The sequence below is a fragment of the Hesperophylax consimilis genome, chromosome 28 (assembly GCF_061612785.1).
Source record: "Hesperophylax consimilis isolate HC1 chromosome 28, BYU_Hcon_1.0, whole genome shotgun sequence".
Classification (NCBI taxonomy): domain Eukaryota; kingdom Metazoa; phylum Arthropoda; class Insecta; order Trichoptera; family Limnephilidae; genus Hesperophylax; species Hesperophylax consimilis.
In genome coordinates, this window is record NC_142863.1 from 7,106,005 (window position 1) to 7,124,693 (window position 18,689).

Here is an 18,689-nt window from a genome sequence, read left to right on the forward strand (position 1 = left end):
AATATATCTTGTTTCAAACCTATCAAAAATATTCGAAAAATGCATCAAATTTAGAGTCATTGAACACTTAGAAAAATATAAAATTCCATCGAAAAACCAATACGGCTTTCGTAAAGATCTAAGCACTGAGGATGCCATATATGAATTGACAAAAAATATTTACACATCTATCGATAAAAAAAAGAAATGTCTTGCCATATTCCTAGATTTAAGAAAAGCTTTCGACACCGTTAATCATAATTTACTCATTAAAAAAATAACTCGACTGGGCTTCAAAAAAGACACACTAAAACTAATATCAAACTATCTTAAAGACAGAACACAAAAAATAAAAATTGGGAATAATTATACTTCAGTGACACAGATAAAAAACGGAGTTCCGCAGGGAACTGTGCTTGGCCCGATTTTATTCTTAATTTATATTAATGATTTATGTAATTTTGTAATCCCTAATAAAATTGTTTCTTACACCGACGACACGGCAATAATAGTGGATGGTAATAATTGGACAGAAACTTTTTCGAACGCAACTGTATGTATTTTACTTGTTTCAAAATGGTTAAAATATAAAAAACTTGTCTTAAACTACAGCAAAACATTTTACTTACCTTTTTATAAAAAACATAAAACCAAACCAAAAGACAACTTTAAAATTAGAATCCATAATACAACTTGCAATCAATAAATGTGCTTCCTGTGCAACGAACTCGCTAATGTCAAAAATATAAAATATTTAGGAGTATCAATAGATATTAGTCTTAATTGGAAATAACATATTAATCAAACCACTTCTAAACTAAGATATCTTACCTACATATTTTATAGACTCAAGGAAATTTTAAACGCTGAAAAATTGAAAATGATCTACTTTTCCCTGGTGCAATCTGCAATCACTTATGGCATAATAGGATGGGGTGGTGCACCTGATATATTTATTAAGCCTCTACAAATAATTCAAAAACACATAATTAAAGTCATATATAACAATAATAAAATATTCTCGACCGACCTATTGTACAAAGAATTTAAATTATTTAATATTCGTAAATTATTTATATTACAAACTATGAAATATTTATTTAAGAACAAAAATAATTTCAAAATAAATGAAAACAGAATGAGCAAAAGAACAAATAATATATTTTATACCCCCCAAACCAATACTAAATTAATGCAGACACATAGCAGTTTCATTGGTCCTCGTACATTTAACCTTCTACCACTACAAACTCAAATGATAAATAAAACGATAGAATAGTTTAAAGAGGTAAAATTATTATGAATGACGCAGATATTGAAACGCTTTTTCTATAAATTTATCGATCCTTTCCACAACTCACTTGCTGTAACTTTCTAAACTGTTGTATATAATGTTTTCTCTTTACTTTTTTATTCTTAAATATATTTGTATTACAAAGGTATAGTATATTGTCCTCCACGCTAGGAGTTCACCTGTGTTGTGGAGGACTTTTTCAATTGTAAAGTTATATAATACTAAAACAATACAGTGGAGTTAGTTACACAGAGAAAAAACAAAAATTAAAATATAAAATCGATTTTTCCATAGTTAGAACAACAAAAAAATGTGAAATATAAAAAAAATTAAATATTAAAATGATTGTAGCCAGTTCCATATGTGGTTTTTGTATTCTCTAAGATTAGATGTTTTATATTGTGTTGGAATTGAATTGTATAGTTTTATAGCCTGGAATCTGTAGTGTTTTTGTCCAAAGGATGTGTTGGTTTTTGGTATTAGGAGTTGGTGTGCATGTCTTGTTCTGGTATTGCGAGAAATTTGTGAAGTTTTAAATGTGTTAAGGTTATTGTAAAGGAAAGTAAGTATTTGTTTAGTTTAAAAATTTTGAATCTTCAACACTGGGAATTTTTTGAATATGGTTGAAGTGGGTGTTAGCCATCTTACACTTCAACTTTAGACTCGGCCTCGAAATTACGCTCTCCGCGCGCGCAGAACATCGCCCAGCCTAACACGCGCTCGATAGCACGTGTGGACGAGCAACACCTTGTTTTCCACTCTATAATGTTCTGGAAGTAACTCCTCGCTGGCCCTAGCAACCCCGCATTCATGGAACATCTCATGTAAGCGTACACCAAACCTTTGCCCATTATGTGCCTATTTAAAAGCCTGTCACAGACGTCTGCCAGACGAAACCAAAATGAGAGATAGATTTTTTAAATTCAACTAGTCAGGATTAATTTTGGATTTATATTATGTGCCCTTTTTGTGTTATAATATGTGTGTGCTTGTTTAACAGTAAATTCACTCATGAATCATTCCATTAACGTTTTGTTGAATTGTTGAATCTGTTCCCCGTGTAAAGGCATGATTGCCGAGGTTATATCTCACAAAAGCGGCGCTATAAAAATTGTCCAATAAATAAAAATAATATTAATAAATCACAAAATTCAAACGGAAAATGAACAATGAGGCATACATTTCCTGCAACGTTTAACGCTATTACCATGACAATAAAAAATATATATTAAGTACCTAGGCATAACAATAGAACAGCGTTTAAAATGGTCCCCACATATAAATATCCTAAACAACAGAATAAGGAAACAAACATATATATTTAGATGTTTAAGAGATATTTTAAACGAAAAATTACTTAGAATCACATACTTCGCTTTCTGTCAATCAATTATACAATACGGCATTATAGGCTGGGGCGGTACATATAAAAATCAAACACAAACAATTTACATATCACAAAAAACTAATAATAAAAACCATAAAAAAAAACCCTATTCATATTCGTCCGAACTTTTATTCAAACAATTTAAGGTCAGAAAATTAAGTGCATTATACTTCTAACATGCAACATTACAAATTTATAAAAACAATATTCAAAATAAAATTGCACCCTTTAAAAATAACAGAAATCTTAGACAAACGTCCATACTTCCTACTCCTAAATGTAAAAAAACAATAGGACAGTTCATCCATGAATATCTCGGAGTTAAATTTTTAACTCATTACCAGAAAAAATTAGAAACATGAATGCAAATATAAACGAATTCAAAAGCCACCTTAAAAATTTTTCCCAACAGTTGAACTGAATCATATCAAATATAAACCAATATAACAACACCCCCATACACACAAGCCCTGCTCATTTATGGGGGTACATCAAATACTTATATTATGTAATTAATAACTGTACTATATTGTGTAATGTAATTATTTTTTATTAAAATAATAAAATCAAAAATCAAAGTCAGGTCTTTCTATCTCATTATGAATCATTGGAACACGACGACAAAAGCATTATGACTTTGTATTAATGATAGGTTATGAATCATTGCATTAAGAGCTTGAGTCGTGGTACCAGCTCAATTTTTTAGTACGATTCAACGAGTCGACCCGATTGAACGACGGCTCAATCGCACGGAAGCAGTGAGCTCAAAGACTACAATGAGCATACTGTGCTCGCCTGGTACAGCTCGTTCAATACGGTTCTCAGCTCCCCAGCTTAATCGTATAATCGTACGACTCCAGTACCGTCAACAATTCGACTTTTTGTTGTACGGCTGCATATCCTCTTTGCATACTTACTTTACCAATGAATAATCTTTTACAAGATCAATTCTCTAAAGGAACAACTGGCAGAGTGGTCAACTGTCCGAGGGATCGACTGTCAGCGGGCCAACTGTCAGGGAGCCAACCGTCGGGAGATCAACTGTCGGGGCACCGTCAACAACGTATAACACAAACACTCAAAAAAATCCACACGATTTGTGGTTAAACCATTTGATTTGTTATATTATTCCCAGTCATTTTTAGTATTGTTGATGCTATCGTGAGATACGTATTTAACATTCACAGACTGAGGCGGGCGAGATTGAATAATTAGATTACTTCGCAGCTTTTTATCCACGGGCAGTGCTCGCGTGCGTCATTGTGTGTGTTGAAAGCAGTCTCTCATCATTAAAATATATATGTATGCTCCACGCGTCGTGTGTATTACTCTGCGTTTACAAATTGCAGCATTGCTATTGTTTACAGTTTTTTATGCGAAACCGCACAAAAGTTTCAACTGCTCCCAACAGTCTAAAGTCAATTAGACTTTTACATCCCCATTTGAGGTAATTTGTGAGGCTAAGGGTAGTGGGGAGGGGAAGGAAACGAGGAAGAGGAAGGTGGGGGAAGTACCTGGCTATTCAGATCTGGCTCCAAACACGGCCAAAGCCATTTCAAGTAACGTTTCAATTCACAATGGTTGTCTTACATCAGGGCGATACTGAGAGTATCTTCCACTCTGGAAGGTACAGTAAATATACTATGTATTATCAAATAAAATTTACTTGCGCGTGCAGGGATTTGAACCTGCGACCTCCAGCTTACTAGTCGAGAGCCTTTACCCTCGACCACGGAAGCCGTTGCCATGTTTAGAGATAGAAAAAAGTCCAAAGCTTTTTGACTAGAACATTAGATGCGCCGCATCCGAAGCACGTATGTAAAGAAGGGCCTGGTACATTGCCATCCCTTCCGAACATGCTTTCACAGCTTGGATCAACGGGCCTGGTACATTGCCATCCCTTCCGAACATGCTTTCACAGCTTGGATCAACGGGCCTGGTACATTGCCATCCCTTCCGAACATCCTTTCACAGCTTGGATCAACGGGCCTGGTACATTGCCATCCCTTCCGAACATCCTTTCACAGCTTGGATCAACGGGCCTGGTACATTGCCATCCCTTCCGAACATGCTTTCACAGCTTGGATCAACGGGCCTGGTACATTGCCATCCCTTCCGAACATCCTTTCACAGCTTGGATCAACGGGCCTGGTACATTGCCATCCCTTCCGAACATGCTTTCACAGCTTGGATCAACGGGCCTGGTACATTGCCATCCCTTCCGAACATCCTTTCACAGCTTGGATCAACGGGCCTGGTACATTGCCATCCCTTCCGAACATGCTTTCACAGCTTGGATCAACAGGCCTGGTACATCGCCATCCGCTCCGAGCATCCTTTCACAGCTTGGATCAACGGGCCTGGTACATTGCCATCCCTTCCGAACATCCTTTCACAGCTTGGATCAACGGGCCTGGTACATTGCCATCCCTTCCGAACATGCTTTCACAGCTTGGATCAACGGGCCTGGTACATCGCCATCCGCTCCGAGCATCCTTTCACAGCTTGGATCAACGGGCCTGGTACATTGCCATCCCTTCCAAGCATCCTATCACAGCTTGGATCAACGGGCCTGGTACATTGCCATCCTTTCCGAGCATCCTATCACAGCTTGGACCCTCAAAACAAGAGAAAAATCACTGCTTACATCAGCATTCGAAAAACCCTGCCTAAATCCCTAGCAACGCTAAACTACAGATAGTTTTTTAAAAAACGTCTATTTGGAAACCATTTATGTTTTCTCCAGTAAATGTATGAATTAATTCATTGAGATCTTGAAAGCGAAATTAACCCACTTGCTGGCATCCGATCGAGCTGAAACTCGTCAGATAGACGCGTTGTCCATGACAATGCACTATCGGTAGCATTCATGCACACACACACACGCACATGCATTGGATGATATATTTAATAAATAAAACTTTGCTACAGTTAATATACAACATAAATGTCGGTACTATCTAATTATAGTTTGTCTTAAGTGTCCCTGAGCAGGAATGTTCAATCTTCAGTTAAAGTATTTTAGTTTGTCTGTTCATAATTAATATTATTATTGTAAATTGACTCTAAAGACATCCACGGAGGTAGACAACTACTTAGATCTAGAAAAATAATCACCAACGACTCAAAGTGTCGTGAATAAAGTACAAAAATAAATGTCGATTATCACGTAAACAGTTTATTAAAACAAAAGAAGAATTATAAAATAGTTTTTATTTATTTTAAAATTTCATGGGTAATGCTAACATTTAAAGGTGTTCCGTAAATGCATCCTTGAGGAATCGACTGATAAATACATTTATTATTTATGCTCTTAAATGATGATTTTAACAGAATGAACATAGGCTAAATGATGAGATACGCTACGCCAAAGGATGAATGCAGAAGTAATTGATGCATACAAATTTAAATGTGTAATACTTTATGAATTTTAAAACCAGGCTGGATACACGCTAAATTAGCGAAAACGGCCGACAGTAATTTATAATCGGTATTCATGTTTAAACCTAAAATAAAGAAGAACACCAGTAAAAGAGAAATTTAATATAAAGCCTTTGCTCGTTTCATGATGCTGCGTACACACACGAGGAAAAAAGCGTGAGCCGTGCCACGAATGGGGGTACTTTCACAAACTATGAATATAGTCAAAGAAGTGTATGGTTATATGTCCATTGTTCTAAAAACCACAATTTAAATCGTTGTGGAAAATGTATTCGTTAATAAAAATAAAATGAAAATATATTTTTGCTGTTTCGCGCCGTTTGCTTCTTTACTTTCGCATAATTTATGGTTCTTACACGCAGCATTATGCACGATTGTTGTAAAACATGCGACCATGTAGCAGAAATCAAGCGATTTGACAAAATCCGTTGCGATACCCTGCTTAAACAGTCTAAAATTATGTATTAGTATTATTTATATCAGTTTGCAACAACCACAAAATCTGGCAAAATTGAACCAAATGTGAAATATCACGTTTTATCAACAAGAAGGTTTTCAATCTAGAATAACTTTGTCTACCATCGTTAATAGCTTTAAATTATTCCACAATCTAAGAACCAATTTGCAGAAAATTCTTACGACATATCGATTAGTATTTGATTATTAATTGCGAGTTTTCAAGGTTTGCGTGAATTAAATTACACTCATAATAGTCGTCTTCAGCCAGTCCCTCATCTTGAAGATGTTGGTGAAAGCCGTGTAAGTGTTGGATCGGCAGGAAGTTCTTTCATCATTGAGAGGCCCGTTGCTCACCACCCCACGCAGATACCAGCGGGTGGAGCCATTCCTGTCCGGTGAAGGAAATACCAATCCTCCACCACTGTCGCCCTGGCACATGGCCCTGCCTGAAAAACGCAATAAAAGTTAAACATGTATATTTAAATATATAAATATGTATGCTTCTTTGTTTGTTCCCTGTAGACACACAAAACAACTCGACTGATTTCACTGAAAATTTCAAAGATTGTTCTTATTATTGCCAGAAATGTCTGGAGAGTTGTTTGAATTGTAGAAGAAATCCGAGAAAGACGCATTATCTCTTCACTGGAATGAGATATAATTTTTTTTTTACAGTTGGTGTACAGTAGGGAATGGTGGATAATGTCGGAAACGCCGGAGGAAGACTTAACACTTTATCTCTGTTCTAGAATGAGTGGATTTTATAATACTACAAGAAATGAACGGTAGGAAAAGACGGGAAAGACTGAGGAAGACTTGAATCAAATAATTATTTGTAATAAAATGAGGCGTACGTGTTGAACAAAGAAAGATTTGTAAGGAGAATATACGTCGTGTATGTGAACGTTAGAAGAAGACGTAGCAAAGTGAAACCAATAGATAAAAAAAACTCTTTTTTTCTGGTGTTATTATTATATTATTAATATTTCCATTTTGAAAATGCACCTAGTTTTCAGGTACATTAGAATTCGTAACCTCAAAACTTTATTCCCAATCTTTAATATCCCCGATCAACGCCCGGTGCACGTCAGCTAGCTCAGCTATAAAAAAACATTCCTTAAGAAAACAGTTTGTAGCAACACATTCCACAGAAAAAAACCCATTGTTGTTCACCTACTTTCTCAATAATCAAACCTTATTATCTGTTGATGAAATAAGAGACCTTGGTATATATAACCTTTGAGACTAAATTAACATTCATTAAACATATTACATAATAATATAACCAGTAAAATAATGCAAATGTTAGGATTTGTCTTACGGATTTCAAAGGATTTTAAAAATTTAAAAACTTACAAATTACTTTACACTTCACTTGTTAGAAGCCAACTAGAATTTAACACCACCATTTGGAGTCCTTACTACAGTGTACATGAGAATTCCCTTGAGCGAGTCCAACATAAATTTTTACGTTATATTAATTTTAAATTAGGAATATTCATCAAAAACATTAATTACCCCTCTCTGATACAATTATTGGGACTCGATACATTAAAAGAAAGAAGAATTTATTCAGACCTATTTTATTTATTTAAAATCGTTTCTTTCCTTAATATGTTTTCATGTACCTAGTCGATCAGTTCGTTTCAAATTACCCTATCATTGCAACAATACAGGATCTAACGCTGAACTCAATTCCATAGTGAATCGCCTACATGTACTTGGAAATATATATGTTTTGGATGAATCTATAAACATTGCTAGTTTAACCTCATACAAACACTACTAAATTAAAACTGTCTGTCAGCGCTTCTCAGATTGACTATAATCAAATACAGTTTTAAAGTATTAATTTCTTAACACTCATTACATAATATCTGGGATTTATAATATGTTGTATTGTATTTATAATAACCTACTTATTGTACTTTTTTAAGTTGATACTACTATTTATATTTTTCTCTTTTATGTATTTTATATTTTTTATTTATCTATGCATATTCTGTATTCATATGTAAAACAATTGCTATTTTTTTTAAAAGCCGCTATAATCGGCGTTAATAAATAAAAAAAAACATTATAACTTTTCATCTCTCTTAGTAACACTCCACATCAATGCCAAAATTTTTACGAAAAGCATTACGAGCTCTTGGATTAGTCGGATTAAAAATGCAGCTCTACCAAACAAAAATAAATAAAAACAAATTGTAGCAACACGGTCGTCTCAAGTAGACATCAAGTTGCAAGTCCCAACGACACCCCGTTACACATTATATAGTATTTACCATTGAGATATCCAGCGCACAGTTTATCCGCCGTGAGGTACTTGCTGAACTTGTACTTTAACATCTCTTTGCGGCACTCCCCGTAAGCAATGACTGGCAGATCCAAGGTCTTCAGTTCCTCCGATGGTTCCCCGTTCTCTATCCTTCCCCAGCCAGCTGCCTGCCAGGAATATAATTTGTTTTTTACAAAAACTCAATCATTAATATTATGTATATTACTGGTGCTTTTATCACAGTTTTAAACTACTTTGAAAACCAAAAAATAAAGCTTAGGATTCTGAAGTTTAGCTATTTTCTTAGACGATTTTCATTTTCGCTGCACTAACAATAAACGTTATTTTAGTGAATATCTTCTTACCTAGATAGAGGCATTCTTACTGAATTTTCCCTTACTCTAAAAAACTTCTGCGAAAAACACGGTCTTTATGAATGCATTCACCATTATTAAGAAAATTGAGAACTTTCAGCATTTTGTCCAAACTTTCAGTGCACTTGATATGATTATTTATAAAATATTCTCAACTGTAAACAAAGTTCGGGAGTTCAAAGACATCATTTCCTGTTATCATTTCTGTGCAAAAGATTTGTTTAATTTAATAATCGTCCCAAAATAGTGCCATGGGACAGTCCTGAAGAAGTATAATAAAAATTTTAACGTTTTCACTGCAGAATTTGAATTTTGGAAGAAAGCATAAACATATTGAATGATGAAATTATCAAGAATACCGATACTAACATAAAGATGTATAAGATCTAGTGTAATTTTATGCCTGAGATACACCAAGCAAATATTCATTATAAAACATGTTGATACCTTGCCGATGTTTCCAGGTAATGTTTGAAGAGTGTCAAACCTCTCATTGAGGATGTCGTAGCAAACGGCCCGGACAGAGTGGGACAACTTAAAGGGGGTCGCCAGCTGCAGCAGAGCCAGGTCTTGTTGCTGGTTTTGCTCCTCCCCGCCATAGCGCGGGGGAAGGTGAATTGCGATCACCTACAAATTATAGATGGTTATTTTGGTGTTAGAAAGTAATAAAACAATTACAATGTACGTCGAGGATAAGCTGCAATACAGGCGTTATAGCAGAGTTTTGTTTTTAGTTTTTAAAATTTCGAAATCCCTATATGATTAATGTTTAAAAATCTCATCATCATATTGATCTGCGAAGACATCATCAGGTAGCGCTATTAACATTAAATTAAAAAAAAAACATTCTTTTATGTGCAAATAAAGCTCCCAAGTATTTTAAGTAACTTTTGTTGAGTAGTAAAAAATGTATCGTTTAAAGAGTGTTTTAGCCCATCAGGGCTAATAGATAAATAAAAAGTTAATTTAAAAAATATATATTTTATAAATAAATCAATAAATAAATTCATTAAAATTAAAATAAATTAATGAATACCTTAATTATTATAAAAAAGTTAATAAATAAAACCATAAATTAATACAAAAATAAATAAATTCATTAATTAATAAATTAATACATTGATAAATAAATGGATAAATATATAGTTAGTTAAAAATAAATTAATTAGTAAATAAAATATTTCATTAATTAATGAATAAATAAATAAATTAATTGATAAAATATTATTATTTATGGTGACACGTAATGGACTATTCTCGCTCTTACAACCTTTCTGCTGACTTCCGTTAAAACAAATTATCTTAAGACGCGAAGCACATGAAACTCCAAATCACTTCAAGCATCCAATTCTTGATGCAACACTTATTTACTAAAAAATTACCAACAGAAGAAAATATTTTTGTGTCCTATGTTTGTTGAATGAAAACAGTTATATAGCATGTAACTGACTTATTCTGAAATTATAAAGCACCACTGTGATTGTGGGTGAAAAACTATTTACGATCCGTGAAAATCGAAAAAGTGTATCCGATGATTAAAGTTTGTGAAATATTAGCAAGAAAAAATGTGGTAAAAAGCTTCTATTTCTATCATAAGCTATCAGCAAATAACACAACAAGTTTATAATAGAGATCACAATAATAACATTTGACGGTCATCATTTGTTTTGTTTTGCTCAAAAAAATGTGTAGTCTGTTGTGCCTTGAGGTTTCATCTCCATCATGATATTCCAGGAGTCACTTTTCGCTGCTGATTTCCAGATATTTATTAACTTTTTTTACTTCTGTCATTTTCCATACTATTGTTGTAGTTGTTTACTGTTGTGAATAATGGAGTAAGATTTTCCTTCTGGACCCCCTATAAAGCCCCCAGATCCCTCTACGGACCCCCAGACGGGGAAAATGTAGAAATTTCTGACAATGATTCATTTTGAGTCATTTTGACTTCTACCAAAAAAAGGAAATTTACTCACTTTTCCCCAATAAAACTTGACTCGCATTCGACCTCACAGTCCCCACCAGCACTTTTTAAACTTCCCCCAACAAACTTTTATTCTCCTCTTTCCCTTGGCACGTTCATATTGTACGCCCAAAAACTGAGTAAGGAAAAACCATCCACCGTCTTGAATTTGGCAAATTCCTATCAAATAGCAAGAACCTTTCAATCAAGCCTGGAGGTGTAAAAGCCGAGGATCGTTTCCGAATCTCCGTAGAATTCCTCTCAGGGTCAGCTGCCAACAATTTCATCAAAAATTTATACATTTTATCTAATAAAAAGTTCAAGGCATATATCCCTACTTTCAATGTCACTCGCATGGGCCTGGTCAGAGGTATCTCGACCGATCTGTCCATTGCAGAAATTTTGTCTTCACTTTCAACCCCCCAACACATTGGCAATCCCATAAAAGCCTGGAGGCTAAATTACAAGGACTCCTCTGAGGGTATAATTTCCTGGAGGCCCTCCCAATCTGTCGTTATCACCTTTGAAGGTCAATCTCTTCCCTCCCATATATATTTATTCTTCAAATCATTACCAGTTGAAATATATACATATCTCACCACTCAATGTTTCAATTGCTGCCGTTTTGGTCATACCAAAGGTGCATGCAGATCTCAACCCAGATGTTTTAAATGTGGAGAAAACCACGCAGCCGACCAATGTCCTTCTTCCGCCTCACATAAATGTTTTAACTGCTCAGGCGCATATAGCTATCAAAACTTCTTGCCCAGAACAATCTCATCAAAAAAAATTAAAATTTGTATGGCCTCTCAGAAGTTGTCTTTTCTGCAGGCTTCTAAACTATTCCCGCCTATCAAAAAATCATTTGCTGAGGCTTTATCCAGCAACTCCTCATCCAACCCTCGTCCCTCCTCTACAATAACTTCTTCTCGTTCAACTTTTCACATAAACTGGAAACTGCTCTGCCCAATAACACAGAAAGTATCATACCCAGCGCTCACCGCACCATCCTAACTACAGAAATATTCACATTGAAAATACAAACATTACAAAAAGAAGTAATGAAACTTATAGAGCAAAAATTCGATTTTTTTATAAATAAATATGAAGCAATCGTCCTACAGAACAACGAAATCATAAAATCCATACAATTCGCTGCTGACCAACAACAAGAAATGAAGAACCGTTTAGATAGTGTCGAAAAATCAAATTTTAAAGTCAACTCCGAAGTAATCGAATTAAAATATCAGTATGCTGCCTTACAAAACATGATCTCCAAACAAGATGAAAAAATTGATCGACTGGAGTATCAAAGCTTTCTCTGAAACATCGACATAAAAGGCGTTCCCGAGACAACCACTGAAAATAACATGGAATTAATGAAGAAAATATAAAAAAAAACTATTAACCCAACAACACCTCCTCTCCTCTGAATACCGAAATCACAAAAATCTGCAGGCTGAAACAAGCTGGACAAAAAACATCCGACAAAACCACGAGATCCATTATAGCGACATTCAATAACACTCAAGCACGAGACACCTTTTTAGACAAGATTAAATCATATATAAAATCGACTAATAGCAATCTGAACAAGCTTAAAACAGTAGATATCGGATACTCGCAGGAAAGAAATCGAATCTACATCTCGGAACACATAACTGCAAAAGGCAAATTTCTACTGGCCCAGACAAAAAAAAAATGCTAGAGATCATCACTTCAAATATACATGGGAAAAATCTGGCCGTATCTTACATAGGCAGACCGACAACACGAACATGATATCAATACACAATGAAGGAAATATTAAACGAGTGAAACGTCAACTTATATGACTAACGATACACGATGTACCTATATTTAATGACACATAATAAGCAAGGTCAAAAATAGAAAGAACACTAAGGGAAAAAAACCTATCCTAACCTATAATAACTCAACCTAACCTAACCTATCCTGTAATAACCTATAATAACCCAACCTATCCTAACCCAACGTAACCTAAAATCAAAACGTTTTATTTAATAAAAAATCGTAGAACACCTTTATTTATATTTATATTTATTAATCTTAAGTTAGCTCACTTCTTCGTGTGTGCTAATAGTTTTATAAACATATAAACATGTACATTGTTTGGCAAACATAATCTTTCTTTAAATATTTCACTAAAGTCACAAAAAAAAGAAACATTAATAATTGAGATAGAAATATTTTATTAATTCATTTTTGAACTTATTAATATTTTCTATCACAGCAATTTCCTTCGGGATTTTGTTATAGAGTTGAACGGCCTGGTACATCAGAGATTTTTGGGTGCTTGTTTTTTTTCTTATTGGCAATTTAATTTGCTTAGAATTTCTCGTCCCGTGTCCGTGTATCTCGTTATTGTAATTTATTTTTCTTTTCAGTTCCTTAGACATCATCCCTAAGTTAATTTTATGTATAAAAATAAGTACATTCAAATACACAGTTTGCTTCACCGTCAAAATATTCAGCTCCTTTAACATGTCTCTTATCCGTGTGTATATGTTGCGCTTAAGTATTATTCGCATTGCTTTATTTTGCAGTATTTGCATTTTTTTCATTTTCTCTTTATTCCAGAGAAAAAGAATACTTGAATATTAAGAAACTAAATGCATATGATGTTTGGGACCAAATTTGGTCGCCTAATAATTAACGGGTGCGTGGACAGCGATGTAGAATAATAATTGTCTATTATGCCGATTATGTCTTTGACGTTTTCTACATTGCCTACAAACAAACGCGAATTATGCGTGATGTTCGTATCTAATTTATGTTCATATCGGTGTTTTGTCAAAATGGTGTGTGTATGGCAATTTTTTACGATAATTATTATTTACGTAAAAAATATTAAATATCAATATTTTTCAAAATCATGTTGTTGCAAAAAGTTGTTATTTATTGTCATTAAGTTGATGAAATGATTGTATTTTTTAAAAATGCTTATTAAAAACGGTAGTTGTAGGTAAATAATTACCTCAATTTCTAAACAGGAAGTTTGTCTTGCCGTCTTTATAGATATAGAAGGCGTCTTTGACAATTTTTCCATCCCAATCCTGAAAAAAAACTTCTAGGCTTTGGCCTTTCCCCCATGTTTCCCATAGAAAAATTTTCATTGAACTTCCAGATATTTCTCCTCAAAGTAGTAGGTCTATTTGGAAGGGTTTACCACAAGGCGATGTATTGTCCCCCTTACTGTATAATATATACACATACCATATGCATGTCACTATTCCCCCACAAGTAAAAGTTATTGAGTTTGCAGATGACATAGCTTTCTTCTTATCATCCAAAATCATCCCTCTCGCCGTCAAATATCTTAACGAAGCCATGAATGCCCTTTGCACATGGCTCACCTTGAATGGTCTTGAACTTTCAATTCAAAAGACTCAGTGTGTCACCTTCTCAAACCGCCATAAAAACCCCCCCATTCAAATGTTATTTAAAAATTCTCCAATCCCCAACGCTTTTGAAGTAAAATTTTTCGGAGTAACATTTGATAGGAAACTTAAATGGTCTTCCCATATTAATAATTTAGTTACTAAATGCGAAAAAAATTTAAATATCATCAGATCATTATCTGGCGTTTGGTGGGGAGCTCACCCTACTTGCATTAAGTTGCTTTACAACAATAATGAAAAATGTAAACAAATGAACTGAAACTAAATAGGTTAGTTTCGGAAGGAATAATTGAACCGAATTCGTTCAGTGAATTTGCTAGTGCTATTGATCCGGTTGTTTAAAGGGATGGAAATATAAGAATTTGTGGCTATTTCAAGTAAACAATTAACCCTCAATCATTGATAGATAAATCCGTTGCCGAAGATTGAAGACCCCAGAATCAGAAAAGAAAATCATTTTCAGATTAGATCAGTTTTGACTCATTAATTCCTAGAAAAGTTGTGAAAGAAAGGGATAATATTACAGTTTCTTCACAAAAAAGGAAAATATTAAAGGTTGTAAAACAAAGTTAAGTCAACGAAAAGAGGCAATATAAAGGTAGATATAAAGTAGGTTTAAAGTTTGCTCAGAAGGTAATGTCTAGGGTTTTTAGATCTCAGGTAAATAGGTTATAAGTTTTAGGAATAATAATTGGTTAAAGGGGTATTACATTTATTGGATTATTTATTATTATTATTACACGCCCTAATGGGCTTTTACACACTACAAAGTTTAACAGTAGAGTATCACAGTTATTATAAATTCTACAAAATTAAAACAATAAAGGAAACATAATACAACGAAAAAAGAAAAAAATATTAAATGTTACAGCAAAAGCATATAATAAAATAAGATACATTAGTAAAAATGATAAGAAGTCTCACATAAATAGATATTCAAAATAAAAATAAAAATATATATATTGCGGAAATTATAGATGTCTATTTGTGTCTCGATATATGTATAAAGAATTGAAATAAAAAATATTTAAATTGATTATTTTTAAGCTGAAATATATCTCCCAGATCAGAGTATTTATTTCCGAGATTGTGAAGTCTTGGAATCGGGGAATTTCGATAAGACAGTGTCCTGGTGTTGTAAAAATAAAAGGGTGGTAAATTTCGGCAAGATCTTTTGGGTATGTGGATGCTGATTAATTTGAGTAACTCAGGACAGTCAATTTTGTAATGAAGTATTTTATGTAGTACTATTAAATCTGTGTTTATTCTTCTTTCAGAAAGTTTTAATGGGGACAATTTATCTAGTAAGTAGTTATAATCAATGTTTTCTACAGGAATATGCAATTAATAGTTTATATACTTCAGGAACTTATGTTGAATCTTTTCAATGTTATCGGAATGAATATTGTAAAAAGGAGACCATAACGTAGAGTTATACTCTAGTTGGCATCTAACAAGGGTTTTGTACAACATGATAAATGAAACGACAACATTAAAATAAATAATTCAAAGATGGTAGGGAAAAGACATTTGGTCAAGTTAAAAATTAGCACGTTTCTTGGCATGAGAAAAATAAGGGGATTTAACGCATCTGAGATAAAATAACTGGCTGCGGACGAATTTAAACTCACAGAGATGCTACGTAATCGGAGTATTCAAATCTAGTTTCTCCATGTTTCAGGTCCAAACCATGGCAAGGAAGTTAACACCCGAGGTGAGAAACTCTGCAGATGAGAGAGAAGAGGCAGAAGGAAGAACACTGAAGTATTAACGTATCCATTTTTGAATTATTTAAGCTAAAATATATTATTGTTTTAATTGTGTAAAATAATTCAGTACAATAATGTTATGTGGCTCAGGTTAGCACCTATAATTTAAGTAAGGGAGGATGTACTATTAGAAAGTATTTAATTTTATTCCGTCAGTATAGAGCGACATAGATAAACTGTATAGTATATAAGTAAGTGTATTATCTTTATCTTTCTCTCTCACAACTCAGCTCTCAGTTAAACCACACAAATCCATAATCATTGTGCGCGTTTATTAACAAACTAAATCTTTCTAATATCTGGATTATTATTACGATAATCATCCATCATCGCATTAATATAACAGTTACAGGAACTGTCGCCCCCCTCGAGTAGTACTTTTTACGTATTTTAAAATTAGTATATTTTCTGTTTGTTTTTGTAAAGCAGTACTTTTACTACAACAGTTCCTCCCGGTATCTGTTCTAGCCTCAGTTGTGAGATTACTCTCTGTTCTCAATGTGGTTAAATATTGAACTGCGGAATCTACATTTTAATCCTTTTCCATATCCCATACTAACTGAGAAAATAAAGTTAATTATAACGTGAAAGGAAATTTTACCAACATCTGATTTCTGGACGAGTTTTACGTTTTCAGCCAAATCGTTATCCCAGGACCTGAGGAACTTCCCGGCGGCCACCTTGTAATACTTTGCATCGATCTTTACTCGATTAACCTCATCAAAGAAGCAATGCGCGGCTGAAAAGATAAACATATGTCATTTTTTTTTAGCAAAATTGAGAATATTTTGAATAAGATATTAATTGTAACTAGCAAGATGAGACTGACTGCAGTGAACGAGGTAAAGCTTAAGCTATGTATACACGAATATTCATGTTCGACGCTTTGGTTTGATCGAACATATTGACTTGGAACTATGCTCATCATTGCGTCTGCATGCTCGAGCAGCTCTATACAACACGTCATTGATATACCACCAAGACGCTCAATAAAATTGTTAATTTTTGTCGAACATCGGGGAACAATTACGGCCCCTGAAACTTTTTTGCATCGAGCGGTTGGCTAGATATTACCGTCGGGCATGAATAGTCGTGAGTCTTAGTTTTAGAGTATCGTAAAGGAAAGGAGGGAATCTAGATATCAAAAATGATACAAAATATATTATTGAATAACACTTACCACTGATTACAAGATTAACACTTATAATGGAACCTCCGCAAATCTGTGTGACGGTATTTGTTGTTTCGTCCCACTGGAAGATCCCCACGTGCCAAGGGAACGTATCTTTTTTAAAGGTTGTCCCATGTACAATTTGTACTCCACCGAAGGAATTTTCTAAACCGCAATCTGCAAAAACAGTTTTCTTAACTTCCAAAAAGAAAGCATCTTTTTTCGCACTTGAATTTCATGAACAGTATATTATTTAAGGAATATTTACATAATGAATGTCGTATGTTTTGTAAAATATTTTGAAGAGAGCGGCGTTAAGTATTATGTCCTTACTACAAAGAGTCTTTTCCAATTTTTGACTAAAAGGAACCATTCCATAGCACAGTTTATGACTTACACCCTCTAATCTATAGTATAATGTTCATTTAAGCCTCGGATTAAAAAGGGCTTTTCGGCATTTTAACGAGCAAGAAAAATTTGTACAAAATACTCCACCTGGTCTACAATCTGGAATAGGGTTATCCCAACTCCCGCCTTGCATGCAGGTCAGGTCTTCAAGGTCATCGCTGGGACTGTGGTGCCCGGACTTGCAAGTTGAAGTAATCACGGATCCATAATGCAGATGCTTGGAACAGTCCATCTCGATTCCCGATTTATAGCACCTGAAGTCCACAGTGAGGGATTGGACCATAAGACATCTTTCTAAAAAAATGCGTTCGGGGATCAATGAACTACCCAGACTTTTGCTGCATAGAAACCATTACACTTCTGACCCATCCGCAGTAGTGCGAACACTGGATTGTACAATGTAAAAGACGCATGAAAATAATTTGCACACTATTGCCATTTTTAGCTACACAAGGGTTAGTAATAAACAAAGTTAGGTAATACAGATGCTTCCCACGTAAGTTTGAATGGAAACATTGGAAACCGATATCGCTATTATATATTTTATTATTTTTTATTCATTTAACAGAGGAAATTGACAATTTATATATGAAAGTGTAACATAATACATGGATAATAGCATAACTGTACACAAAAAAAATAAAAATCAAATGCCAATACTAAGATTAACATCAAATCCAAATAATAACACCTGATATTGTAAATAAAGCAAAGTTTAAAATATGAAGTAAGTATGTACATTCGTAT

The 18,689-nt window shown here is 34.1% G+C and overlaps 2 protein-coding genes across 3 annotated transcripts; both read right to left on the reverse strand.

Moving 5' to 3' along the window:
• Positions 1 to 6,794: 6,794 nt before the first annotated feature.
• Positions 6,795 to 9,706, reverse strand: LOC149410106 (CLIP domain-containing serine protease B4-like). Its single transcript, XM_089648942.1, has 3 exons — positions 9,665 to 9,706; positions 8,846 to 9,005; positions 6,795 to 7,006 (listed from the first exon to the last, which is right to left on the reverse strand). The coding sequence occupies exons 1-3, from the start codon at positions 9,704 to 9,706 to the stop codon at positions 6,795 to 6,797; spliced, it is 414 nt and encodes a 137-aa protein (XP_089505068.1).
• On the reverse strand, positions 9,663 to 18,450 carry LOC149410107 (modular serine protease-like). Of its 2 annotated transcripts, XM_089648795.1 has the most exons (4): positions 18,030 to 18,450; positions 17,544 to 17,711; positions 16,965 to 17,102; positions 9,663 to 9,839 (listed from the first exon to the last, which is right to left on the reverse strand). In XM_089648795.1, the coding sequence occupies exons 1-4, from the start codon at positions 18,223 to 18,225 to the stop codon at positions 9,748 to 9,750; spliced, it is 594 nt and encodes a 197-aa protein (XP_089504921.1). In that variant the 5' UTR covers positions 18,226 to 18,450; the 3' UTR covers positions 9,663 to 9,747. The 2 variants fall into 2 exon arrangements, with proteins under 2 accessions (XP_089504921.1, XP_089504920.1); XM_089648794.1 differs by lacking the exon at positions 9,663 to 9,839 and having other exon boundaries at positions 16,205 to 17,102.
• Positions 18,451 to 18,689: the final 239 nt, after the last annotated feature.

Bases quoted from the DNA above. Each gene is read 5' to 3' on its own strand.
- LOC149410106 (XM_089648942.1), bottom strand. From the start codon at position 9,706: ATGAGAGGTTTGACACTCTTCAAACATTACCTGGAAACATCG. The intron at 9,006-9,664 runs GCAAGGTATCAA...TATTCCTGGCAG, and splicing joins AACATTACCTGGAAACATCG to GCAGCTGGCTGGGGAAGGAT. The intron at 7,007-8,845 runs GTAAATACTATA...TGCGTTTTTCAG, and splicing joins GTGCGCTGGATATCTCAATG to GCAGGGCCATGTGCCAGGGC.
- LOC149410107 (XM_089648794.1), bottom strand. From the start codon at position 18,225: ATGGTCCAATCCCTCACTGTGGACTTCAGGTGCTATAAATCGGGAATC. The intron at 17,712-18,029 runs GTGGAGTATTTT...CTGTTTTTGCAG, and splicing joins TATTCCAGATTGTAGACCAG to ATTGCGGTTTAGAAAATTCC. The intron at 17,103-17,543 runs GTAAGTGTTATT...TTATCTTTTCAG, and splicing joins TGTTAATCTTGTAATCAGTG to CCGCGCATTGCTTCTTTGAT.